The 26,465-nt window shown below is 47.9% G+C and overlaps 2 protein-coding genes across 3 annotated transcripts; one reads left to right on the top strand and one right to left on the bottom strand.

The window, feature by feature from the left end:
* The first annotated feature begins 1,636 nt into the window (after positions 1-1,636).
* On the top strand, positions 1,637-9,699 carry LOC125633671 (homeobox protein NANOG-like). Its single transcript, XM_075124480.1, has 4 exons — positions 1,637-1,814; positions 6,146-6,420; positions 8,527-8,616; positions 9,176-9,699. The coding sequence occupies exons 1-4, from the start codon at positions 1,637-1,639 to the stop codon at positions 9,536-9,538; spliced, it is 906 nt and encodes a 301-aa protein (XP_074980581.1). The 3' UTR covers positions 9,539-9,699.
* Positions 9,700-13,906: 4,207 nt separating this feature from the next.
* LOC125623434 (homeobox protein NANOG-like) lies at positions 13,907-19,514 on the bottom strand. Of its 2 annotated transcripts, XM_048822809.2 has the most exons (4): positions 18,701-19,512; positions 16,858-17,126; positions 15,908-15,997; positions 13,907-15,217 (listed from the first exon to the last, which is right to left on the bottom strand). In XM_048822809.2, exons 1-4 carry the CDS (start codon positions 18,879-18,881, stop codon positions 14,813-14,815), a joined length of 945 nt encoding a protein of 314 aa, XP_048678766.1. In that variant the 5' UTR covers positions 18,882-19,512; the 3' UTR covers positions 13,907-14,812. The 2 variants fall into 2 exon arrangements, with proteins under 2 accessions (XP_048678766.1, XP_074976657.1); XM_075120556.1 differs by lacking the exon at positions 15,908-15,997 and having other exon boundaries at positions 18,701-19,514.
* Positions 19,515-26,465: the final 6,951 nt, after the last annotated feature.

The raw sequence follows: 26,465 nt of genomic DNA, 5'->3' as shown, positions 1-26,465 counted from the left end.
AAACATTAGTGGCAGCTTCCCAATGCCCCTGTGGCTTAGATTAGTAGCATTATATCTTCCTACCTCTGGGGAAGACCAAAACAGAGAGGTGAAATGACCTGAACAAGCTCCCAGAGCAAATCACTGGCAGAACCACGAAAAGGAAGAAGGTCTCCTGACGTGCTGGTCTGTGGGTGAACTACAGGACTCTCTTGCCTGTGATTATTTCATGACTGCTTTTGTAGATGCTCATTCCCTTAGCCTCTGGGTGTGCAATATACTGGTAAATGAAATGCCACAATGCATTACATGAGGCTGGCCATAAGAGAGGACACAAGCTGCCCCTGTCCTTGGATCACCTCATCCAACCTTGAATAGTCCAGCAACAGTCTGCAGCCAAGAAAATGCTTAACTACACAGAAGTGTCTCTGAAGGAGAAAGAAAAGGAGTACTTGTGGCACCTTAGAGACTAACAAATTGTTAGTCTCTAAGGTGCCACAAGTCCTCCTTTTCTTTTTGCGAATACAGACTAACACGGCTGCTACACTGAAATCTGAAGAAGTGACTACTACAGCCAGTGATCCCCTCCCTGCCCCTACAGCTCCCCATCCTGCCCCTCTCCCCGACAGGTTGTATCTCTAACTCCCAGCACAATGATACCAAAAAAATGCCTCATTCATTCATATGTGAGCGGAGAGCATATGTGGAGAGCGGCCTGCTCTACAAAATTGGATCTGGGGCCTGACATGAACTTCCCCTAAGTTGAGGGCTTCAGTTTAGCACCTGGCACTGGCAGACGGGCTAGGCCCCTTCCTGGCACTTCTCAGCTGGCCCCATCAAATTCCTATCAAATTGGAAATTTTATTTGAAAGAAGAAAAAAACATCCCAATGGGTTCCAGCCCCTTGGGCCTGATTCACTGTTGTCCTGCCGCCTGCGTTGTCACTTCCCCCAGCGCAGAGGGTATTGAGGGCCACCATTCTGCCTTGTGTTCGTGGGGGGATTCTGCCTTGGTAGCATTTTATCCTGCACTGGTGTCATTGTGTCTACAAACTGCAGGACAGCCGGGAATCAAGCCCTCTGCTTGCAAAACCCCTTTGGAATGGGCTTCGGTGTGCCCCATTATAGAGCTGTGGGCCAGGGGTGAAGTTCACCTCCAGAACCAAATGCCCATGGATTTGGAAGTAGGGAGGAGGGTTGGCTGGGGCTGTGAGCATTTCTCCTCTATGGCCTCCTTTCTGGGATGATTTTTACACACATAGGGCTTGAGCCAGAACCCAGTGGAGTCAGTAGCAGGCTTTACCTTGACTTCCCTGGGCTATGGACCCATGCAAGGGTGGACTGTAGAATGCCAGGAATTCAGGGAGACATTTTTTAATCCTGATGCCACCATGTGTCACTTTCCTCCCCCACCCCCTCCTTCTCTCACACCGTCCCCTCCCCACCAATCAACCCTCTTTAACATGACAATGTGCACTGAAGACCTGGCTGATGCAGGATATTGTACTCCTTAGAAGGGAACTGCTAGCTATAAAGGTAGACTTTCTAGGGCACCCTCATCCTGGGTGGTGAGCTTCAGTCCTTGAGTGAGGTGCTGTCTACTGGGAGGTGGGGGTGGGGAGCACCCAGGGGGGAGCACCCCTTCAAACCAAACCCACATGAGTGCTCACTTGGCTGTGCCCCCTTACCAGCCTTACCCAAGTGGGACTGGCATGGGCTACAGGGAGTTTTACTGGAACTCAGCAGGGGGTACAGAACCTGCTATATCATGCCCGGGAAGGGGAGCAGAAGCAGCTGGTGATGCCCAGTTTCCAGTGGAGGAAAGCCAGAACTCAGGTAAGCCATCAAAGTTAAGTCATAGGACTGAGATTCAGGACACCTGGGTGCCAATCCTAGATCTGTCATTGACTCAGTGAGTGACCTTGGGAAAATCACTTCCACTCTTTGTGCCTCTCTTTCCCCTTTATAAAATGTGGATATGAGCCTAATTCATTCAGACTTGCAAAACATTTTTTGATCCTCGGGTATAAGCACTGTAAAGGCAAAGTATCCTTGTCTATCTGTAACACCTTATCCTGGCAGGCGAATGGCCAAGGGGGGCAGGGGATGATCAGGCCTCACTTAAACCAGAGCTGTCATATTTATGGAGAGAGGCAAAATCCATGTTTGGTCCATGGGCCGGAGCATGCATTTAGTGTTCTGTACACCCATCACCCACAGCACAGCTCCCTGTGCTGGCAATGGGGGCATTGCAAAGATGACAGCCTTTACACAGTGACTGAATGTGTAATTATCATTGTTATACTTGTTCAAGTCTCATTCAGTATCACAGTGGGAGGATGGGGAATCCTGTTAGGATCCATTACTGCTTCTGCCCTCTGTTTCTCTCCTTTCCCCGTCTTCCTTTCTCTGCTTGTCTCTTTCTGTTTTCCCCTGTCTTCTCTCTCCATTTCTTTCAATTCAGCAGCTTCCAATTCCCACCCCATGGGCTTCACTCCTACCTCCTTCCCATCCCATCTGCTCAAATGTTCATCAGTGAAATAGTTAATGCAGACAGGTCTTTGCCTAGTGCTATCCTTACACTCTAGAGTCAATGCCCCAGTGAGATTAATGGGAATTTGGGGGTGGGGATTACACCTCTCTTGAGTCATTGTAAAAATCAGCATTGTTGTTTCAGGCTATCTGCAGGCAAGGGGTTACATCAGTACACAGTGGGCTCTCATTTTGTAGGTTAACTTCCTGACCATAAGGACTAGAGACATACCCTTTGTTTTAAATGAAATCTTAGATTCTTTATGCTCCATGGGCCACAAATACATCAGGCAGGCTGGGTGTTTCCCCCCACTCCACCCCAGGGGAGGGTTTGGATGTAGAGCTTTGAATGTGGACTCAAAGGTCTGCAGAGATGAAGAGCTGTCAAGACCTGGGCCTGTCTCAGTTTTTAGTGTGAGGGTTTGTTTAGCTGCCATTCATGCTTCTTGCTGACTCTCCTGTTCCTCCTCCTAGTCCTCCTAACCCTTCAGTCACTGGCTAGTTCCCCGTCAGGGCTTGGGAGGCGAGTTGGATAGCAGATGCTAGTCTAGGTACTGAGGTGCGTCTATTACTGTGTGGAGTTAGGAGCTTTTCTTTGAATGGAGTTATGCCTTTTCTCCAAGCTGACTGAAATCCCTTCTAACCCCACACCCATGTCCCACTGGCCGCCTGGAAATACCCTCCTCACCTAACCTACCTTCACCATTGCTGCAAACTCACAGATCCCCCCCCAGACATGCAGAGCCCAAGCCCCACTCACCATCCTGCAGCCCCTCTCCAGCCACCCTTGTATGCAGGTCTCACATGGGCCAGTTCCCCAATGGGTCTGTAGTAAACCTGCCCTGCTCTCCCCACCCCCACCCCCACATGAGCACCGACTCCTTCCCCACCCCAGACCAGCATTCCTTATGCAGCCTGCCTCCTTGCAGCCACAACTTCTCCCTATCCTGCACCACCCAGCTCCCCACAGCCAGGAACCTGCCCCACTCTCCCCTCCCCCCCTGGGGGCCCTCACAACCCAGGCTCCCCACTCTCAGTTCTTAGGGCCAGGAAGCGGCAGTTAGGAGGCAAGTCAAGCAGAAGCAGAGGGGGTCAAGAAAGGGAGGGAGGTAACATGGAGAGCACATGTCTGTGGGGAGGGGAATCAGCACTCGGTGAGTGGGGCGTGCTGGAATAGCTGGTGGAGGTGGGGGTCTGGGGAAAGGACGACGAGGTAGGTTGGCATTCTCAGGGGAAGGCAATGGCTGGGCAGGGCTGGAGCTGGCCGTGGAGAGGGCTGGGGTCTAAAGAAAGTGCTAGCTGGGGCATGTTATAGCTGTTCGATTATCTCTAGACTTTTCTGTGGCGCTGCTCCCTGTAGTCCCTGGGCACTTCACTGACATCAATGAATGTACCCTCGCCCCTGCGAGGAGGGTAGGTGTGATTACCTCCATTTGCACCTGTGCAAAACCTTAACCTCCATCTCAGCTGGTGGCGTTTTACATGGGTGCAAATGACTACCCAAGGTGCCAGATGTAAGTCACACAGCGCAAGCCTGGGGCTCTGCTCAGAATATAACCCACCACTGAATTTCAAGTGTCTTTTGTAACCACACAACCATTTTTCCTCTCAGCTGGGGAGGGATTGGTAGCAGGGAGGAGCCAGTGACCTGCACAAGAGATCAGTAGCTTACATGGGGGAGATGGAGCATTAGGATTTCCCAAAGTACCTCTTGATTCAGACTCTTTGGGGCAGGTGCTTGGGACCAAGGATGGGTTAGGATGGTCTCTAAAGATCTAAGGGGGTAATTCCCTTATTGGCCCTGAAACTGTCCTCCCCACAAGTGGATGTTAACTCTCCCCTCTTCCTATGGGCAGACAGGTGAGAAGTTGGGGGGGGGGGGGTCAGGGAGAGGGAAGAAATTGTCCAAGGGCATTTGGCCAGGCTTGCAAACCAATACACCCTTCCTGGCCCCCACTGCTGCCCGCATCCACACGTGCCAGACACCTAGGGGAGAGCTATCTGTGTAATCTCACTTGTTAACATTTTCCTATTCATGCTGCCTCAATGGCTTTGCATGTTGGCGGCTTTTGTCTGGACTAACAGCCCAGATTGCTTAGGAAGCTTTTTCTTTAGATCTCAATCTTGGCTTTGTCCTTCAGGCAGAGACCCCCTTAGGATATTTCCCAGGACAAGCTGGAAGGGTCTTTGCGGGTTCCTCTATCCTCTTGAATACTGTCTCTGGAGTGAGTGGCGCTCCCCAACCTGTCTCTGTGTCCTCTGTCTGTGCCTTTTCTCCTCCTGTAAACTCTCATCAGCACAATATTCTATTCTAGTTCTCATGTGCTTTGCAAAGGGTAGCGGCAGCCTAGTGGTTAGAGCAGTGGGCTGTGAGTCCGGCAACCTGCGTTTTTGTCCTGACTCTGACTCACTGGGTTGTTCTGGTTGTCACTTTACATCAGTGGTGATAATACCTACCTCCCTCCCTCCCAACAGTGGGATGGGGAGGGTTAATTTGCCAGTGTTTGTGAAGTGCATTGAGATCCTTGGGTAGAAGGAGCAGAAAGTAACACTACTGGTGAGAGACAGTTTGGTCCAGTGGCTGGAGCACAGGACTAAGGGATCAAAGCCTAAACTTTCACTTGTGACTGGTCATGCTGAGTGCCCCAATTTTTGGGTGCCCAACCTGAGACCTCTTAAAGGGGCCTGATTTTCAGAGAGTGCTGAGCACACCTGGGCTTTGAGCACCAGGCCCCTTTAAGGTGTCTCAGACTGGGGACCCCAAATCAAGCCTCAAAAATGACCAGACTTAAGCCCAAGAGTCCAGTGCACAGATTCACTGTGTGCCCATGGGCGAGTGATTCACCTCTGCACCCCAGCTTGTCCATCTGTCAAAGGGGTGTAATTATGCTTGTCCTGCGCAGAACTGCTCCTCTATGTGACAGAGGCCCTGTACCACTAACAGCAAACAGATTCTCCTTTAGCTCAAGTGCTGAGCGTCTGTGCTGTCGGAGCAAAAGGATTTGATAGCGATCCTGGCTGCCAGTGTCAAGTTAGTGGCCAGATTAGGCTGTGTAGTGACAACCTTAACATATAATTATAGCGCTTTTCATCCCTAGGTCCCAAAGTGCTCTGCAAAAGGACAAGCTATAGAGGATTTGGAGATGTAGGGATGAACTGTCCATCCAGGTTTCAGAGTAGCAGCCGTGTTAGTCTGTTTTCGCAAAAAGAACAGGAGGACTTGTGGCACCTTAGAGACTAACAAATTTATTTGAGCATAAGCTTTCATGAGCTACAGCTCACTTCATCAGATGCAACTGTAGCTCACGAAAGCTTATGCTCAAATAAATTTGTTAGTCTCTAAGGTGCCACAAGTATTCCCGTTCTTTTTGCCCATCCAGGGTGTCACCGTGAGGCTTAATCTGGCCACTTGCAACTTCACACTGGCATCGGATACATATCAGATTCTTTTGCTACAAAGGCGCAGATCCTCAGAGCTTGCGCTAAAGGAGAATCTCCTTTGCTGCTAGCAGTATATGGCCCATGTCACACAGATAAGCAGTTCTGATCTCACCCAGCAGAGGGCTCTGCGTGTGTGTGTGTGTGTATTTACACACATGTGGGTTCATTACAGCATATATCCCCTTTGTCTTTAGATCTCTCCCCTGCTTCCTCCAGCTCTGGGAATTTCAGCCACTTCACACCAGATTCGGCCACCAGCCCCAAGACAGAATCCTCGTCCCCCCAGCCTGCGTCCAAGCCCCAGAAGAATGGGAAGGAAAGAGAGGGAGGGATGAAGAAGGCCAAGATCCGTACAGCCTTCTCCAAGGAGCAGCTGCAAACCCTGCATCAGCGGTTCCAGAGCCAGAAATACCTCAGCCCCCAGCAGATCCGGGAACTGGCTGCAGTCCTGGGGCTCACTTACAAGCAGGTGAATAGCGAGGGCATAGAGTTGTCTGCCTTGTAATGGCTGGGCTGCACCTGAACGTCACTTACTGCAAGAGGAGTCGTGGAATAAAGGTGGGGGTTGATAAGCACGGAACAGTGGCAAAGGTGCTAGATGACAATATTAGTATTTATGTCCTATATTTTTCCTTAGAGCAAGTACAGGACATGGCTGTGACAGAGCAAGCTCCATACACACACATATAACTGTCCCCCTCCCGGTCCCAAATGTGCCTCAGTCCTGCCCCAGAAAAACCCTTCTTGGAGGGAAAATTTCAGCAGGAAGACAGTGTTGCCTAGTGGATAAAACACTGGACTCAGACTCAAAGAGACCTGAGTTCTTTTTCAGCTCTGCCATTGGCCTGCTGGGTGACCTTGAGCAAGTCACGTCCCTTCTCTGTGCTTCAGTTTCCCCATGTGTAAAATGGGGATAATGACACATCCATGGATGGAATGTGCTAAAACCCAGTCAGTCCTTGGCACCTCTGTTGAGACTCACGATGAGGGGGCCAGCTACTGCCGGTGTTGCCAACTCCTGAGATTTTACTGTGAATCTGCCAGTAGTTGCTGATTTTCCTGAAGACCTTGAGTCACGAAAACATGAGAAGCTCAGCTTTCATTTTTTTTAAAAAAAAAAAGTTTCTAGATCTCCTGGTTTCAGGGGAAAGCTTGAAAATGTGACCCTCTGAAGGCTCCAACATCAGGAGGCAAAGCGAGCGAGCAAGAGAGAGACCTTTTGTTCAAATCTGGCTTAAAAAATCACAACTCTCATGATTTTCAGGGCCTGATTCGTGATTTTTGAATGCCAGGAGTTGGCAGCGCCGTGACGCCATGGTCTGTGGTGTGGTTGAGCAGTAAGTGGGTCACCATAGTTCCCTGCACTTTATGCTCTGCATCAGTTCCCAGTCCTCTGCTGGGTGCAGTTCCAGGTACTGGTGAATTTCCCCATAAGGCGCTGAGTGGCCTGGCATGGATTAGTTCACAAATAATTTCCTTCCCAGCCCCTTCCCAGTGCCCCCATGCAGCACCTGCAGTAAGCTGGGATGCTGCTGTGAGCTCTCCCCAGGGCTGAACTCCTCCCACCAACCTGTCTTCCCGCACCCATGCAATGCGCTTGACACAAGGCCTCATGCAGGTATGGCAAGCCCCCCACACAACTGCCATCCCTGCAGATTTATGAGCATCACTTGTGCCACCGCTGCAATGCCTGAGATGAAATCAATAGCCCAGGTCCAGCTGAACTGGTGCCGTGTATAATGGTCTCTCCCGAGAGTGGATGAGAAGCCACAAGCATTGTAGCTGCTATGGTTCAGCCATTCTTCCTAACCCTATCCCACAATGCAGTGTATATGGAGATTATCCTAATGAAAGTGCTGGGCACTCTGGGCTTGGTGCCTCAGGTATCCCAGGATGCACTGGGATAACAAACACAAACACACACCCCACCTACCCACCCCCCAAACCGGTTTTGTCAGAAACAGGACAAGTGAGACAACCAGCTATTTGCTGCAATCAACATCCTTGCAGCACTCCCTATTAGTGCAGACACAGCCCTGGGGGAGTGCGCTTTGGAATCTGCCCCCGTCAGGGATCTTGATTTTGAGGACTGATAGGATGCCGGGCAGGCCTTCTGCCCTCCCTGCACCCCCGCAAACACACATTTCCTTAATTTTGGCCTGTAATCAGGAGGGATTTAATCCATTCTATGGGTGGGACTGTGGAGACCATGTTGAGTTTGATTTGTGCCAGTTTTTGGCCACACTCATTCATTTGTCACAGCTGTAATGCGCCTAAATGTCACAATGATGGGCACAAGGTGGACAATGTAGGTGCTGGGGACAGAGATCCACTGACACAATTTGCATAGGCCACTAAACAGGCATCTGATGTTGAACTGGGGCCAGACTTTAACCAGCAACCACTCAGATGCTTTATACTCCACTCCCTGATTCCCTGAGCCCTCCAGTCACTCCACCCCTTACCCAAGAGTCTCATTGTAATTGGTGAGTCAGAGGTGAAAAATGTCTTAGCCCATTCCATATTCCCCCCTGACTATCCATTCCCCCGGGAACCTTCTGACCCCTCACTGCAGGTTAAGACCTGGTTCCAGAACCGAAGGATGAAGCTGAAGAGATGCCAGAAGCACAACTTGTGGTCGGAGCGGGCTCAGTGCCTCACTCAGGTAAGGGCATTCCACACAAAGGGGACCAAGACCATTGGTCCAGAAAGCCCAGTGTCCTGCCTTCTCCCACAGCCCAGTGGTATATTCCCTCTGCTATCCCATTTCCTGCTGTACTGGATCAGTACCATGGTCCAGCTAGTTTGGTAACCTGCCTCTGCCATCCCCAGTCATGCCGAAGATCCATCCTGCCTGCCTTCTGCTGTTCTGGTCTGTTTAGCCCACTGACGTGCCTCCTGCCCTAAGGCAAAAATGGTAGATAGTTTGGTGTCCCCCAGCCAAGCAGGGCAATGGTCCAGCTTTTGTTAGTAGCTCTCCTCCTGTTCTACTGGATCAAGCCAGTGGTGAGTCTGGTCTCATGCCCCAGTTGTGAGAGTGGCCTCACATCTGCCATATCACCTCATATCAGATCTATGAAGTACATTTTTTCTTGTTCCTCCCCACCTCCTCGTGTCCCATGGATACGCCTGAAAGCAAAAGGATTGATATAGCCCTTCTACATTTTAGCCCGGTGAATGCCAATAGAGATGCAATTGGTTTTGATTCCTGTTCTCTCTTTCAGACTGGGTTCCAGCCCAGCGGGTACCTGGAAGTGCACCCCAAATTCCACCAGAGCTATCCGATCAGCGCAGCTGGAAACATCCAAGCTGTGGGCAACCCCCGTCAGAACTACTCAGCAGGGCAGAACCCATATGCATTCATAGCCAATGAGGAGGGGGGGGTCTTCGGCAAAGGTGGGGCCACCTGTAGCGTCCAACAGACAGTGGGATTCATTGCCCAGCACAAAGTAGACTTTTATCATGGCTTCCCTGGGACCATGGAATACACTGGCGCAAAGACAGGAGATGGCTATAGCTTCCACCATGCCTCAGCCACTGTGGCACCGTTTCCGGGCACTGCTGGCCACCATCTGTACCACCCCTAAGCAGGGTTAATGCAGAGAGCCCAAAGCAATTGTTACTGAATCTCTTCCTTTCCCTGCATCTCTCACGCTGTCTCCTACTTAGGGTAATTACACAACTCTGTCCCTATCTTACATTCAGACACATGGGCTCACTCACACCCACCCAAACTCTCATGCAGTTACTAACAAAATAAATACACACATCCATGCACACACATGTAGGTGTACCCATACATTTACCCTACAGTGAAACTGGGTATCTTTCTAAAAAAATATGATCTGGCTCCATCACAACATATGGGCTTGCTACAAGAATCACTAGGTGAAATTCTCTGGCCTGTGGTATGCAGGAGGACAGATTAGTTGATCATATTAGTCCCTTCTGGCCTTTAAATCTATGACCCTATTTAGGCTGTTTACACTAAACCTTGCCTTGTCTAGTGTTGATGAAGTCTAGAGATCCAAGGTGCTTTTAATATTGCAAATAAAATAAAAGGTGATTTTTCTTCTCCCATAAAATATTTCTATTTCTCTTTATTTAACACATTGGACAAACTGCAGGACACTGCAATATGTGAAAACACAGAACCACCATGTAAGAAATAGAAAAGCATGGCTAACATTGCATTAGTACTGATTTGTATTACAGTGGTGCTGTAAGGAGCTTCCCACCAATGCTAACACCAGTTCAGAAGTTTGCAATACTAGAAACCATGCTACTGGTGGCTGGTACCATTTTCAGGGCTGGCCTGCTCTGAGCAATATTAGATGACACTGGGGCCAGTTTAAGAAGCATGGTTCCATACCTAGAGTACTAGCTTCTGGTCATGTGACTTACATAAGCATTTCATGGAGGGAGGGGTTGGTTTTTGCCTCTTTATTTAAAAAACCCAAAACAATAGCTCTGAAAGGCATGACCTGCCCTGTTCATCTCAGTGGGGTGTTAACTCCACTGGCCTGGGAGTTCTTGTTAGCACTACCCCAGAAGAGAACTATTGAGGGGCAAAAGGTGTGTTGCTTAACTGTATTAGTCTACCATGATTGAAAAGCTCCATTAAGATGCAGATTAACATGTTTGAAGATGGGTTACAAATTAAACTAACTCAATTGAGTTAACGCCTTTGAAAAACAAACAAAAAAACCCTGACATCCTCTGCCATCTCCACTCCACAGCTGGGGATGGGGCTCCAAGCAAGAGCTGCCACCTGACCAGGTTTTCCAGCAATTGTCTTTTAATTGAGGTAGCTGCCTCAGAAAATCCAGTTCACACTGCTCTCTAGTTTTATGGGCTCAGGCTTTGTTGTGGGCTCCAGAGCACAATTGCTGTGCAACCTCTGTTAAGGGTTTGTCTACACTAGAAATGCTACAGCTACAGCGCTGCAACTGGAGCAAAGACACTACAGTGATGGAAGGGGTTCTTCTGGTGCAATAATAAATCCACCTCTCTGCGAGGTGATAGCTAGGTCAACAGAAGAATTCTTCCACCAAGCTAGTGCCTACAGTGGGGCTTGAACTGGTTTAACTACATCACACAGTGCATGACATTTTTTCCACAGCCCTGAGCGAGGTAGTTAAGCCAACCTAACTTCAGGTCAGGCCTTTGTCATTTCACCCCTCCCATGCCTTAGTTCCCCATTTGGTGAAATGGAGAGAATGATGCTTATTTACCACACATATATTCTGAGGTGCAATTCATCCATATTTGCAAAGCGCTTTGAGATCTTTGGCGAGAAAGGCAAAGCATGTAACCCTGCTAAAAACTCTTAATGGCTAACCCACAAAAATCACCAAGGCCCTAGTTATAATTAGCCCATTATTATTGTTTGCTATTTATAGCACTCGGCAAGGGTGAAGACTGAGTTCCATTCTCATCCCCAGGGTGAGTCATGTGAGGGGTGAAGGCGTGGGGATGGGGGAGGAGGGAAGCTTGCCCTGCTCGTATTGTATCTGAGGAGGAACAGGATTTCAGTTCTCCTGGGTTGTCACCTATCTGGTACCTTAATGGACCAGCATTCAATTTGCTTAGGGAAATGAAAACACAAATTGCAGTTCTTTTGAAGGTTGCCAAGCAACTGATTCTACATTCCACTTCTAGAGCCCACACTTTACAGTCTAGCTACAAGGCCTCTGCGTCTGCAGACATCCAGGTGAAGAGAGACGATGATGGTACAGAGCAAGCAGGACAATTCCTGTAATGCTGCAGGGCTGAAGTTGAGCCAGAGGAGAGAAACCAGAGAGACTGAAAGCACAGAACCTCCCCGCTCATACCACCACAGTGCACATCTGAACTGGGGAGCAGAGCACAGGGGGAGATGGGAAAGCAGGGGAGCACATGCAATGCATCAGCACGTTCACCTTGAAGTGAATAATGGGCACTATTCCCAGTTCTTTGTGGTATATTCAGAACGATAACTGATTTGTAAAAAGGGTTTCCTGGTTCTGCTTGCAGGCAAGGGGTTTCTGTAAGGAAGGAGCTGGGACTTTCAGCGGCACCCTGCAGACAACAGTAAGGTGGGGTGAATGATGCCCATTTTGGGGAACGGGCTGCTTTGTCTGTTTTTTGGGGTTGTGTGTGTTAAAAGTCTGGATTTTAAGAAATAAAGTAGTGTGACTTTGCAACCTTCCTGAAAGATGTTATGTTCTTATCTGATTTTTGTTTGTCTCATTAACATAACATTCTTGTATCAAGAGATTACCCAGCTTTGTTTTGTTTCTAGCCCTCATGGTTGCAGAGAAAAGCTGGAAAACAGGAAGTGAATTCAACCTAAAGGCTCGGAAGCCAGCAAAGAAAAAGCACCCAAACATTTACGGTTTTTGAAAATTCTCATGATTTTGGGAGCCCCAACTCATGATATTTAAACTCTTGGGGTTGGCAAGACTCAGTGCTTTTTCCTCATCTCTGTAGGTGAAGTTGTCACCATAAAGCTCTTTTCATCCTTTGGGATGAAAGTGAAGTTATTACATCACTGAATTGACACCCCATTAAAATAAATCCAGTTTATTTTTCCATTCAAATGTAAAACACGAGTTTATAAAAACATTAGGTAGAAACAAAAAAAGTGATAAAACAGACGCAGCGTAACAAAACACCAGTTAAATTGCATTGCAAGTAAAAAGTCTTTTTTAAAACATATAAAAAAAAAGAAAAAAAATATACCCAGCAATCCATGATAGCAAACAATTATCTGCTTTGCATTAAAAATGTAAGTAGGACAATGCCCTTGTGCAGATGTTAAGATAGCATTGAGATAAAAATCATACATTAACAACAAAAACTACTACCAACACCACCTGCTATTCAAACAAAACAAATCTTTAACATGTCATTAATTTTTCACCACTGATGTCGTTTGTTTACTTTTTTGCACTTGGCTTGGGACAGTGGAACTAGTCCGTTTCACTTCCTTTTTTGCGTCAGTTTCACAAGCCACAAGTTGCACATGACCTTAAGTTCCACAGCACTGCAGGGGACAATTTAGTTTTTTAAAACCTGTTTTTATTGAAATGTAAAAGATATTTATTAAAACAATTGTATTTATAGCAAGTTGGGGTTTGGTTTTTATAATTCCCACCTCTCACTTTCCCCCTCCTCCCCACAAAGCTTAAACATTGAGTCCAGGAGAAAGTCCTCCCACTTTAAATACAGAAATAGATAAGTAATCTAATTAGCCTGTGGCAATGTCTCCCCAAGGAAAGTGAGGGAAGCCCCATTAACAGAGTCACTTAAAACTAGAATTGGAGAAGAAACAGTAGGGAGGAGTCCTGCACTGGCCCTGGGAGAATGGGATAGATAGGATCTAATGGTCTCATCCACCATCTCTAATTTCTAGGTTAAGTGATCTAAGCATCAGGTTTGAAATAACTAGAATATTTTTGCCTGGCTGCCACCCTCCACCGCAGAGTGGCCTCATTCCAGGGGTGCTGTAGTTGTAATTTGTGAAGTGCTATGGGATCCTTCATGTATAGATATTATTATTACTACTATAAGAGAATCAGATGGATACCTGAGGACATCAGTTGCTCTCACAGTGCTGATGACTTGCAATGCCATAGCCAGGGTCATGTCGGGCTGGGAGCCTGCCAGCAGAGTAGAGCAGGGGAGATGTGGAGGGAGAGCAGTTAGAATGAAATTTGGGCACACCCTAAACAGACTGACACAGTTAGCCACTTTGTAAACACTACAGGTAATTTTCTTGGATTAGGATATTAACCTAATCCACCACATTTGCTTACATTGTACTTTCTCCATCTTTCTATCCCTCCCCTTTTCCTTCCTCTACTCCTCTTTCTCAATCTCCTTTCTCTCTTTCTCTTAATTACACAATGAATTGAAATTAGAATCTGAATTCCATTCACCCCTGTGGTGGTCCAGATGCTTAGCTGGTGCAAATGGTGATGTCGATGAAGCTATGCTGCTTTGCACCAACTGAGGACTGGGCAGTCTCTTGTCACTGTTTAGTAGATATTCAGGTCCTAATTAAAAAGGGATTGCAGTTATTTACAATCATAGTAAATCTGAGATTTTTTTAAAGATTAGATGACCAAATCTAGCCCCTGGTCAGGGCTGGAGAGTGTTCCCTGTTGAAGGATGTATTAGATGTTCAAATGTTATGGAGGTTGGCTGGTGGAGGGAGGGAACACACAAAGGGGGGGGGGGAATTTCAGGTTGCATAATCAGGAACATTTTCTAACAATGAGGGGTCTGCTGAAGGGTAGAAGAATCTTACCCAGGGAAAACCCCATGCTTGGGTTTTATTTATTTTTTTACAGTGCAAATATTTGCAATTAAAAGTAATATTATAAAGTGAGCACTGTACACTTTGTATTCTGTGTTGTATTTGAAATCAGTTAATTTCAAACATGGACTGGACCAAGCCTGGGAAAGGGTCTACAGAGGGGATACTGCTGTACTGGGGACACTAGGGTAGGGAAAGGACTCACTGGTGCAGACTCTATCATCTCCAATTCCAACATTCACAAACTTCCCTGCATGAACATGGCTTTCCATACACATACAGAGCCTCTTCCTGGAGCCAGCCAGGGTCAATATGAGGAAAGCCAACTTCAGAGCCATGCAGCATACCTCTTGAGTCAGACACAGACAGGTGCCTCTTAAAGAAGAGAAGGAGAGAGAGACCCCAACCATCCTGCAAGGTGCCAAGCCCCTCCACTGGAGTCAGTGGGAGCTGGGGGACTCCACACGTTTCAGGAGTCAGGATCAGGGCCCTAAAGAACTGAGAGGCCAGATAAGAGAAACTGAAGGAAGAGTGGGAGGGGGAAAGGAAAAGGATAGGCCTAAGAGTTATAGTTGCTTTGCGTCCCTTGAGGGTGCCATACTGGCTGGTACTGCTGGCACCCAGCTGTGCCCGGGAAGGACGTTGCATTGACAGAGGCATTCTGGAAGTGGTAGCCATCTTCTGTCTCCATGCTGGCATAATCCATGTTCGCCGGGAAGCCATGATAAAAGTTCATCTTTTGCTGGCTGAAGAAGCCCATTGCCTGCTGGGTGCTGCAGGCTCCCCCAGCTTTCCCAAAGAACCCCTCCTCCTCGATAGCCACGAAGGGGTACAGGCTCTGGCCACTCCCATAGGTCTGGCTGCTACCATAGCTCTGATGCACATTGGTCACAGTCTGGATGTTCCTGCTGGCACTAACTGGACAACCCTGGTGATAACTGGGGTTCAAATCCAGGTAACCTGCCTGATGAAATCCATTGAGAGAGAGAGAGAGAGAAGGCGGTTCAATACACGGGTGCAAACAAACAGTACTGAGGCTCCAGCAGCACAAACCAGGAGATTATAAACTTTTGGGGAAGGGACTACCTTTTCGTAACATATATCGCCAGTGCACAATGGGGCCCTAGGATCTATGCGCTACCACAAGAGGAGTAACAATATCCTAGAGGGGATAGCTCAGTGGTTTGAGCTTTGGCCTGCTAAACCCAGAATCGTAAGTTCAATCCTTGAGGGAGCCATTTAGGGATATGGGGCAAAAATTGGGGATTGGTCCTGCTTTGAGCAGGGGGTTGGACTAGATGACCTCCTGAGGTCCCTTCCAACCCTGATATTCTATGATCCCCTGCTCCTCCTGGATTCACTGGATTGCAACTGGTGTCCATATGCCATTCTCTGATCCAGCCAGTCCCCCGACCTGAGATCCTAGAGCAGAAAGTCATGCTCTCCTTCCCCCAGATCCATTCAATCCCCAATGTAAGCTTAAATTACATGATACAATAAACAGAGAATGAATGAATGCTGTACTGGAAACACTGAGCAAGGGCTGGTTACTAAGCCCATAAGCATCCCATATTAACTGGATAGCAAACACGTACACATTAGACAGATATTATAGCTCCCCTTGGTAACTGCCCATAATGAAACCTCTTCTTACTTGGGATAGGCATGTCCCTTTTTCCATCCACTGAGTTTCCTTCTGACATCGTTTAAACTTCATTCGTTGGTTTTGAAACCATGTTTTTACCTAGAGGTGATGGGGATAGGAGATAGGGCATAAAAATCCCCTTTTAGACAGAGCTCACAAAATATTTTTTAGACAATACATAGAGGGATTGCTTCACCCAGCATTGAAATGCAGCCACCTCTGGGCTGGAACATGGCAGGCCAGAGCAATTATAAACAATAATTTATGAAGTGAAGACCACCACTCTATCCAGCTGAAAATGGGAGCATTTAGGGAGGCAAAATATAATTACAGTCACTGGGACAGCCACCTCTACTGCAAATTACCACAGTGATTTCATGATCACAGTGAGAACCTGCATTTTGGTATGAAAGATGGGTCAGTCCTAAATCAGTCACCCACACCACTTTCTGCAACACAGCACCCCGCAGGATGACACTATACTACTAGGTTTCAGAGTAGCAGCCGTGTTAGTCTGTATACTATACTACTAGTGTCAGTACTGACTCAAGTAGAGAGTACACCCAAATCGCCCATATCTTTCTCTGCTGACAGCACCCCCTGCCTTCATGCTGGGGCAAAGGGATCAGCAGTGACTCCAAGAGCACAGTGAATATTACCTATAGAACAAGAGGGACCGGACTCTTCATTGCCTGCCCCTTGTTTAGTCTTGAACACCTGTGCAAAGTGGATGAATAATCCCAGGTGAGCAGGAGGTGAATTCTGACACTGGTAGCATTTCACAGCCTCCTTGCACAGATGTAAATTACAACAGAAGAGGCGAGACAGTGAGGAATCTGACCTTGCCTTGGAAATCTCCCACTGAAAAACCAACCGTGTTTGGAAGACCGCCTCAACCCAGGGATGCAGCCCAGCCATTGGGATGCCAACACTCTACAGAACCAGATCTCAGTGTTCACCTGCTTGTATGTGAGCCCCAGGGCTGAGCCCAGCTCCCGGATCTGCTGGGGGCTGAGGTATTTCTGGCTCTGGAATCGCTGGTGCAGGGTTTGCAGCTGCTCCTGGGAGAAGGCCGTGCGGCTCTTGGCCTTCTTCACCCCTCCCCCGCTTTCCACCCCACCCATCCGGATCGCAGGGTGCGGGGATGGGGGCTCCGTGTTGGGGCTGGTGGCCGAGTCCGGCGTGTACCGCATGGGTGCGCCCGAGCTGGAGGACGCTGGAGAGAGCTCTAGGGAGGGAGAGAGGAAAGTGGCCCATGAAGGGAGAGCGGAGGAGAAGTTAATCCCTAAGGGATAACGATTTGCTGCTGGACGGTGCCCAATCTCACTGCTTGGGAAACAGGCCGGCTGCATTTAACGGCAAAGGGGCACACGACTTAACGGGGGGGGCTCAGCCGAGCTGTGTCCACACGCCGCGCAAACAGCAGCGACCGGGGAGCGAAGGAGCCGGGAAAACCGACGCCCTCTCTGCTGACACCTGGCGGGGGGTCCCGGCACTGCGGGCTCTAGGATTAAACACGCCGCCAGCCGCTAGGCATTCACACGAGAAGTAAAGGCGGGGGCTGGAGCCGGAGCAGGGCAGGGGAAGAACGTGCCCTCGGCAGTACCGCCAGGGATGAGGCCAGGGAAGCAAGACGCAGGCCAGCCGTGGAGAAGGCGCCGTACACAGCGATTCCCGGGTGGCCAATTGTTTCCCTGGGGGCTGGGGACACCCTGAATTCGCTCTTTTCTCCCCGGTGTTGTCCGCGGGGGGGGATCCGGAGGCGCCCCGGGCGTCTGCATGCGCCTAGGGAATCCACAGGAGCCAGGCACAGACTCGTCCGCGCCTCCCCCGCGGAGCTACCTGTCCCCCCCCAAGCCTTGGCAGCCGAGCCCTGTGCGGAGATCGCACCCCTGCTCGGGCCCTTTTGCCCCCTCCCAGCAAGGGAGCAAGGCCTGATTTGGTCTGGAAGCGGAGCCAGGACAATGGCTAGAGCCTCCCCCGGGTCTGGGTCACCCGCGGTGCCCTGGCGCCTTCCCCGCGTCCGGAGACCTCGACCCCCGTCCCCCCACCTTGGGGGCGGCGGGGGGGGGGGTTATTGCTACTTCTCCCTGCTTCCCCCACGGGGCTCTCGCGCCTGGTGAGCCACAGGCGGGGGTCACCGCGCCCCCGCTTTGCATGGCTGGATTTGGTCCCAGCAGGGCCGCCCGTGCTGCAAATGGAGGGCCCCGGGAGCTGGTTTCCCATCCCGGGCCAGACCCCCATGGGAAAGCGGCTCCCTCCCAGCCCTTCACACCCCAGGCCTCCCGCAACCCCCCGCTAACTCGGATTTTTAGACGTGTCTCGCTTCCCCCCATGAAGGCAGCGATGGCCTTAGCGTCCAGGAGGGCAGGATCAGGCCCTTAGCGAGAGCCTTCCCACCACGTGCCCAAAGGGCTCTGGCGACCAGCCTCCTTCTAGTTCTGCTCTGGGTCCGTTCCTCGGGGGGCGTCCGCCCTCCCACACCAACTTGCTGCCGGACAGGACTGCTTACTGCACCCATGGGTGGGTGCTTAAGCCCCCATGAAATGCCCTCTCAGCTCTTCCCCCAGATCAGACAGCGTTTAGGACTCCCTCTTCCTCCCTTAAAAAAAACCCCCAAGGCAGCAGCGTCTTTTGGGGAGAGGGGGAGGTCACTTGGCTGTGAAGCTAGAGGACAGCTGTCGAGATGAGCTCTCCCACACCCGCCCCTCGTTGAGTCATTTCAGACAGCAAGACTGATAATAATAATAACAACAACCACTTTTCCTGGAGTTTCCTTCAGTCATTCCAAAGTTGGCCTACCTGGGTTACGGAGGGTCTTCTCCTCTGGCTCTGGGACCGGGACATCAGCATCTGCTGCCTCTTTGTGGGGGACATTGTCCATCTCCCCTGGGCAGTTCCAGTAGTAGTCTCCATACTTTATTCCAGTTCCTACCCCGCCTGGGTAAGGCTGGTAGGGGGGCATTGCCAAGTGGGCACTCATGGATGTTTGTGTTTGGGGGACCTTACCCCAAAATAAAACCCTAATCTCAGAGAAGACAAGGTGGAGATGGACAGGGGCAGACTCTATCAGACAAACATACAAACAGATGCCTATAGCGTGGGGGTAGATTTATGTCCTTCCTAACTTTGCCTTGATTAGAGAGAATTTTCAAGGCCATTGTCATGTTAAAAGTAAGTTGATTGGAGGGGAGTGGCTATGGATTGGGGGGAGGAGGAGGAGGAGAAGATAGAAGGGCGAGGGGGATGGGGGGGGAGTGAAAAAAATGAGAGCTCAATTTGGATAGTTTACAAACACCATTTGCAAAATTTAATTGTAAAAACGGATACCCAAAAGTCTGTTCTCCCCCGGTGTGTCTGAGCTGTAAGGGGTATGGTCGCTATGATTCAGAGATCTATGATCCATTGCTAGAGATACAGAGCTGTATGTATACATACCTAGGTATGTTCACAATATTATATCAACAGCAGATGAGTTACATGGATGGATAACTAAGATAGATAATTAATAAGAGATAAACAATTATTGATTCCCTTTCCTCTGATGTGTAATGTATTATTAAATAAAGGTGAGGTAGACAAGCCATTAAATGGCCAACACTCAGCAACAGACTTGCTCAGATTGGCAGAAGGATAGCCAAATTCTAGGCACCTCTTATGCAGTAGTGGAAATATGTTACTATTCAAGGAAGGGTAACTACATAATTTCCTTCTCACTTTAGCAATGGGTAGTAGGCCTTGCATTATTTCCACTAATAAGTCAATGGTACCTCCCCCCCCCTTGAGTTCAGGGTCAGGATCAGGTCCTTTTTGAGTATACATTTTGGAAGCCTGGGGAGGCATCCCCTGCTAGTGCATACAGCCCCCTCTTTTCCCAATGCAGTTAACTCAGACCCAGAGTTTCCCCTTGGGGCATGCTTTCCTCATGTATGTCCCTACTGCAGATTTAAAAACAGATCTATAATTGCAAACAGTTAAGCACTCAGCCCCCTGGCAAATTAATGCAATAATATCTTAGAGGTTTTTTCCTCTCTACCTGTTATCTAAATATATGAATTGTGGGGAGGTGAGTTCAAAGCAGAGCAGATTTGCTCATTTGTTGTACTTGTTGGTATTATCAACATTCCTAGGATTGGATTTAGAGGGAGGCAACCTGTGTAGATCCACCTTGCACTTCTTACTCCTTTTCATATCTTTTGGCAGACTGTTTCCCCTCATTTTTCAAACCTTTTCCCTAATTTTCGCTCTTAAAAAAAAAAACTTATGTTCTCTCCTTCCCCCTTCTTTCTTCCCCCCAACCCTAGTGAAAAAAAAAAATCCACTTAAAAATACATTTCCAAACATCTTTGAAGCACAAACAAAATTGTATTCATGTATAAAAGCATTAACTAAATCTTAATTTGGGGGCCTTAGCTTTAAAGGTTAAGAATCCTTATTTTATTTTGGAGTGGGAAGAAGGCAAAGTTGCTATTACATTTTCCTTAAAAAAATAAAGAAATGAAAAACAAACACCGGGGAGATCATTCCTCTTCTTCAATCAGTGGATTAAAAAAAAAATCTACAAATCTGATGGGGGGAGGAGGATTGAGGAGTTTCTCTGCAGCACATTCACTTGTGGGGGGAGGGAGAGGAAGCCTGCAGGATGGATCTGAAGACTGGCTAGTTTAGAAGGCACACCTGAAGAACATGTGCAGGACAAAATAAAATTACTGCAGAACCACAAGCCTGAGCTGCCTGATCCTGAACCACTGAAATTCATCCGATGAAGTGAGCTGTAGCTCAGGAATTCTGACGCTCAAATAAATTGGTTAGTCTCTAAGGTGCCACAAGTCCTCCTTGTCTTTTCACTGAAGTCAACAAACTTTGCAAAAATGGCTTTGACTTCAGTGGTTCAGGATCAAGTCTCAAATGCCTTTGCTTGGTGAAGTTTTTCCCATGCCCCTTCTCCCTGCAAAATAATCCAGAGAAAGAGGCAATAGCTTCCCCCCCTCCTAGACACCTCCTATGAAATCAGTCAAAGGAAGGGGGAATGAGACACAGCAGGCACCAGACACCCCCTCCTAAAAGAATTCAAAGGTAGGAGGGAGGGAATCCCTTCTGGCACCAGACATAAACACACACCCCTCCCCAGCGAAACTACCGACGCAAACTTATTGTGGAGTTGAGCCAGCCTAGATCCGCAGCCCATTCACTTGCAAACCAAGGCACCTGGGAGGTGTGTTCGAATCCCCCACCCCAACTGGCAGAAGCTGCCTCCCAGACCTAGGTGCGAAGTGCATTAGGTATGTCGCCGTGGCTGGGAGAGAGTTCACAAGCCTTAAATAAGCTCCCGCTGTGGTGCGCTGGCCGCAGCAACAGTCCACTCTTAATTCATTGGGATTTTGTTCCCAAATTAGATTGTTAAAGGAAAACCCTGGGCGGTCAGGCAGTGAACTAGGAACTCAGGGGAAACCTAATCAGGCTCAAGGGATGCATGAAATAAAGACACAGCACAAACCTTGGCTGCCTCGTTCCCCTCCCCCGTGCCGGGTCAGTAGGGTCAATTCCTCATCAGGCATTCTTCACATTCCTAATTGAAATAAATAAAACTATTAACGGGGGTTGATCTTCCTTTCTTTAATGACAGTGGCAAAACTCCAATTGACTCCCACAACTCCAGCACAAACACTGGGTAGTGCAACAGAGTCATATCACCCTTCCTATATTTATTTTCACATATTTGCCATTGCCTTAAATAATAAATACTGCCATTGTGCTCTGTTATCATTTTAAAGTATAATAAAATAGTAATGGCAATTAATAATGCCAACGTTGCATAAGTCGCAGCCCCACTCTGTGCCTCAGTTTCCCCTGCTGTCAAATGGGGATAATAGCCCAGATCCACAAAGGTATTGAAATCAATGGATCTGGGCCAATGATGCTGACCTGCTTTGAGATTTACTGATTAAATACCCTATGGTAGAGCTGGGTATTATTATTATAAGTGTATCCCCGGCATCAAAAATAAGGCCCTGCAAAGAAGTATACACAGGCTTAACTTTATGTATATGGGCAGTGCCATGAAATTCTGGTGTCAAATTGAAACTTGTGCCTTTGGGATTGGGACCTAAGAGTTTAATTAATAAACAAAGAAAATATTATTTATTGTCATTGTTATTTTAATTGGCAAAACTGATCTATTCTGTCAATACAAATTAGACATATGGGTCCATATTGTTACATTCACATGCACATTTGGCTTTGCAAAATGCACCACTCAGAATGTTAATTTTAATACTATAATAATATTAATACCTAGATCTGCACATTGCTTTTCATGAGCAGGCCTCCCAGTGTGGCAGAGACAAAGGGGAAAGAGGTGTTTTCGAAAGAGATTTTAGAAAAGAGACAGAGGGCTAAATTCAGCCTGGGGGCAAACAGCTCCCACTGCCATTGTCCTCAGTGAGGGTAGTGCCTGCCTCTGCCAGGAGCAGAAACGGAGCCAGGTTTTGAGCAGTGGCAGAGCCAGGGGGTGATGGGTCATTGACATGCCACCTTCAGTTATACCCATTGGCTTGAAAAGAAACCACACATGCTACCTAAAAGCCAGGAGGTGGGGGGTCGCCTCTCAGGGCGGTGGATTAACTACAGCGATGGGAGAACTCCTCATCTCTGGGTAGATAATGTCTACACAGAAGCCGCTGTGCAACTGTTACATTCAAGTGCAGACCACTCGCCATCACCCACTGTTTGAGGTTCCCCAGTAAGGAATTCCATCTTGGCTATGGTAGGCCCTGGCATGTGGAAATTAGCACTGAGTGAATAACTGATTTTTTGGTTTGGTGACTGAATCTAAAAATTTGGAAAAAAAAGTTTGTTTCAGATCAAACTGAAATAATGTTTTTTTTAATTGGCTGAAATGTTTTGGTTGACCTGAAATGAAAGGGTTTTGTTTTGTTTTTCATTTTCAGGGTTTTTAAAAAATGTTGTTAATGGTTTTTAAATAAAATGTAGGGAAACACCGAAACAAAAGGTATTTCTGAAATGAAAAGTCAAAACATGTCATGTTGGAAATGCTGAAATGAGCTGTTTAGGACACCCCCCCCCCCCAAAAAAAAAGTTCTTTGGCTGGTTTTTTTTTTTTTTTAAACAAAAGCTATTTACTGACATCTACCTGAATCCACAAATAGTTTCAGTTGCCCTAAATCTGCATTTTTCTGTGAAAAAACTATTTGCATGACAAAATCACCCAACTCTAGTGGAAATCCCTCCCTCCAGCCTTGGAAATCCATTTCAGTCTATCTGGCCTCCCTTTCAAAACGCATCTTCCATACATTTTTATTTCTCGAGCATGATGTTTTTGGGACAACCATTGTTTGGGCCCCAGGTCCATTACTACAGATTGGCTCAAGCTGCAAAATTCACATCTGGACTGGACCCTCTCCTATTCATGCACACAATTAATTAGCTCTGCAGCTCTGATTCACACCATTATAGAAAGGCTTGTCTATGCTACAAGTATGTCCGAGTCAGGGGCCTGTGTACATTACAAATATACCTGAGCCATGAGTTAGGAGCTGTGTAAACAGGATCTAACTCTGCTTCAGTATCCACACACCTTGAGTGTCTGAGGCTTTAGCTCGGTGAGCTTGTCTAGGTGAGGAAGTCCTCCTCCCCTATCTGAATGTGACTGGGAGCATTCAAATTAGCTGACATGATGCTGATCATGACTTTGCAGTCAGTGTAGGCCAGGGCAAATCATGTTCAACACTGTGTCAGCCCAGGTTTTACCCATGACTAGCTGATATGTTGTTGACCATGTCAGCGAACTCAGGTGCTCCCAATGGTGTTCAAATACCACACGCTTTTGTAATGGAGACAGTCCCCCTGTGGGGACCTGGTTAAGTCTTAGCTACAATAGAACTTTTAACCAAGCATGTTTCTCCTGACTAAATTGTAGTGTGCCCATGAACAAAGACAGAACGGTGTTTTCTCAGGCAGAGGATACCATCTTGCAATAGAGGCTTTGCAGCATAGCGGGACCATACACAGCTCAGCAAGCAGTTGTCTGTTACACAGAGTTTTATTTTTCTAACATGTACCTTAGACAAAAAATGGCCCTTTTCTACACTACTGTAGAACACAGCTATGAGCTACAACTGTTGTGGCCCACAGGACTTTATCTGGACTGTGAATTGGGCCCTATCAGTCAGAACAGAAGTCGTTTCTTTGATTTTGTTTTGATCTTTTCAAAGGCAGGAATGCCGCACCTTGCTGAGCTAGGGTTGCCAACCCTCCAGGATTGTCCTGGAGTCTCCAGGAACGAAAGATTAATCTTTAATTGAAGATTATGTCGTGTGAAGAAAGCTCCAGGAATACCTCCAACCAAAATTTGCAACCTTATGCTGAGCCCCCCTGGGACAAAGAATGTTACAGCTTGGGTGTTGGGGAATTCAAACCAGTCAGAGCCTGGCCTGCCTGCCGAGTCTTAAAATGGGAGTTTGGCCTGAGTAAGGAGTGGGCTCCTCTCAACATAGGGTTGATGCATTCACCTATTGTGCTTCTGTGGGAGCATAAAAACATGCTACAAGGTGGGGCATAAAATGATGTAAAATCAAATCAAATACATCTGGAAAGACAAACCATGCCTCTCATAAAAAGAAAAGGAGTACTTGTGGCACCTTAGAGACTAACCAATTTATTTGAGCATAAGCTTTCGTGAGCTACAGCTCACTTCATCGGATGCAACTGTAGCTCACGAAAGCTCATGCTCAAATAAATTGGTTAGTCTCTAAGGTGCCACAAGTCCTCCTGTTCTTTTTGCGAATACAGACTAACACGGCTGTTACTCTGAAACATGCCTCTCATAGGCTGTGGAGAGCCAACCAAACAATAAAGATGGAACGCTCTTAATTTTAATTTAGAAAAACATCTCAGTCCTACTCTGAAGCACGACCCCACCATTATTCCAGTCCTGGGCTCCCCACACAGCTCTGCCAGTGCCCCTCAGTCCTGCCCTGCAGCCCCCCTGTTATTCCAGCCCTGGGCTCCCCACACATAACTGTACCCAGTGCTAACGCAACACTCCCCAGCATTCCAGTGCTTGAGCCACCTCCCACTGTCTGGCTAGAACATTACAACCCGAGCAGCAGTGATTGTGGATGGAAGGCAGTCTTGAAAGAATAACAAAAATTAGCCTGTCATTCGTATTATAATCTCATTTTCCTTTCGCTGGACTCCTTGGGGAAGCAGGTCAGAGAAAGGACAAAGCTCTCCCCTCCAATTAACATCTCAGGCTCCTGATCACCTGAGAACTGCAGGATAATTGTAGCCCTTTGTTAACAGTGGAGATGCAGACTCAGGCCAAAACAGTCACTGGCATGTACTGCTTCCCTGGGCAGAAAAGTAGAGTGTGAAAATATGTGGGCAGGAAGGCTAATGAACAAACCACAAGGTCAAGAGTTTGAGGGGTCTGTTCTTTCATTACCACCGGTTCCTGACACACACACTGACAAAGTGTTTTAATTCCACATATTCATATCAGGAGCCATGTCCTAATGGCAGGATTGATTAGCTTGTGGAATAGCCATCCCACGGGAAGGCGTGGAAACAGCATTATTTGGAACTAGGACTGGACAAAGCCTTGTGGAATAAAGTGTAGGCAACAATCCTCCACTAGCTGTGGGCAGAGGGGCAAGAAGTGACCTTGAGGGCCTTGGCTACACTGAGAATGTCCTGAATTTCCCCCACCTTCTCTCTGGCACCAGTGCAGCTCCATCAGAATTGCAGATTTAATAATTGTATTAAGATGATATTAAAATAAAAAGAAAACGGTACAGAGTTTAAGCATAGAAGTTTCTGGTTATCAGGGAATAAGGTACAGATTATCAAGGGGTGCGAAGTTCGGGTTAGGATCGGGTGGCGTAAGGAATACATAATCTGCAATCTCCCCGATTGGGGGTAAAAGGTTAACAGGTCAAAGTACAAACATCGAGATATGAGTGTATGTTGTTCATACACTGGCTATGTTCAGGTGTGGAGTATAATGTACTACAGCTTTCACCACTAGCAGCATGAGTGGAGCTGCACCAGTGGGCAATTATAGGTGCTAAATTTCCTAGCGTAGACAAAGCTCTGGAGGGACTCCCCTTAAACCTAGGACACGATCCATTTCCCAGCCCACTTCCATGATGTTAGGCATGCTGAGCTGCTGGAAGTACTGCCCAATATACCCCAGACATGCTCCACTGAGGCCCTTTAAATATAGTCCTCTCCCCCACCCCCCCATAGTACATGGTCTTTATTCAACAATGGGAAGCAGGGGAAAGGGAGGAGGCAGCGAAACCTTCATGGACCTCCTTACACAGAAGCCAGGAGAAGAGTTTTCTCTGAAGCCGTTCAGGTTCTGCATTCGGATGAACGAAGAGTATGGACCCCTCCAGGCCAGACCAGGCGGGAGACAGGTTTTCCCTTGTCTGGGAAGCTCCTACCCCAAGCACGTGGCCACCAGCAGCTCTGCACAAACCCTCCAGCATTGAATAAAACCAGAGGGAGGAGACAGCCTGGAGCTCCTGCTAGGCATGAAGAA

Source organism: Caretta caretta, chromosome 1, assembly GCF_965140235.1.
Source record: "Caretta caretta isolate rCarCar2 chromosome 1, rCarCar1.hap1, whole genome shotgun sequence".
Classification (NCBI taxonomy): domain Eukaryota; kingdom Metazoa; phylum Chordata; order Testudines; family Cheloniidae; genus Caretta; species Caretta caretta.
Note: the sequence above shows the minus strand (reverse complement) of the source record. Positions and strands in the feature narration are given on the sequence as shown.

Coding starts and splice junctions, on each gene's coding strand:
- LOC125633671 (XM_075124480.1), top strand. CDS start 1,637: ATGAGTGCTCACTTGGCTGTGCCCCCTTACCAGCCTTACCCAAGTGGG. Junction 6,421..8,526: donor TGGGGCTCACTTACAAGCAG/GTGAATAGCGAG, acceptor CCCTCACTGCAG/GTTAAGACCTGGTTCCAGAA. Junction 8,617..9,175: donor GGGCTCAGTGCCTCACTCAG/GTAAGGGCATTC, acceptor TCTCTCTTTCAG/ACTGGGTTCCAGCCCAGCGG.
- LOC125623434 (XM_048822809.2), bottom strand. CDS start 18,881: ATGAGTGCCCACTTGGCAATGCCCCCCTACCAGCCTTACCCAGGCGGG. Junction 17,127..18,700: donor GAAGACCCTCCGTAACCCAG/GTAGGCCAACTT, acceptor CTCCCTCCCTAG/AGCTCTCTCCAGCGTCCTCC. Junction 15,998..16,857: donor TGGGGCTCACATACAAGCAG/GTGAACACTGAG, acceptor CATCACCTCTAG/GTAAAAACATGGTTTCAAAA.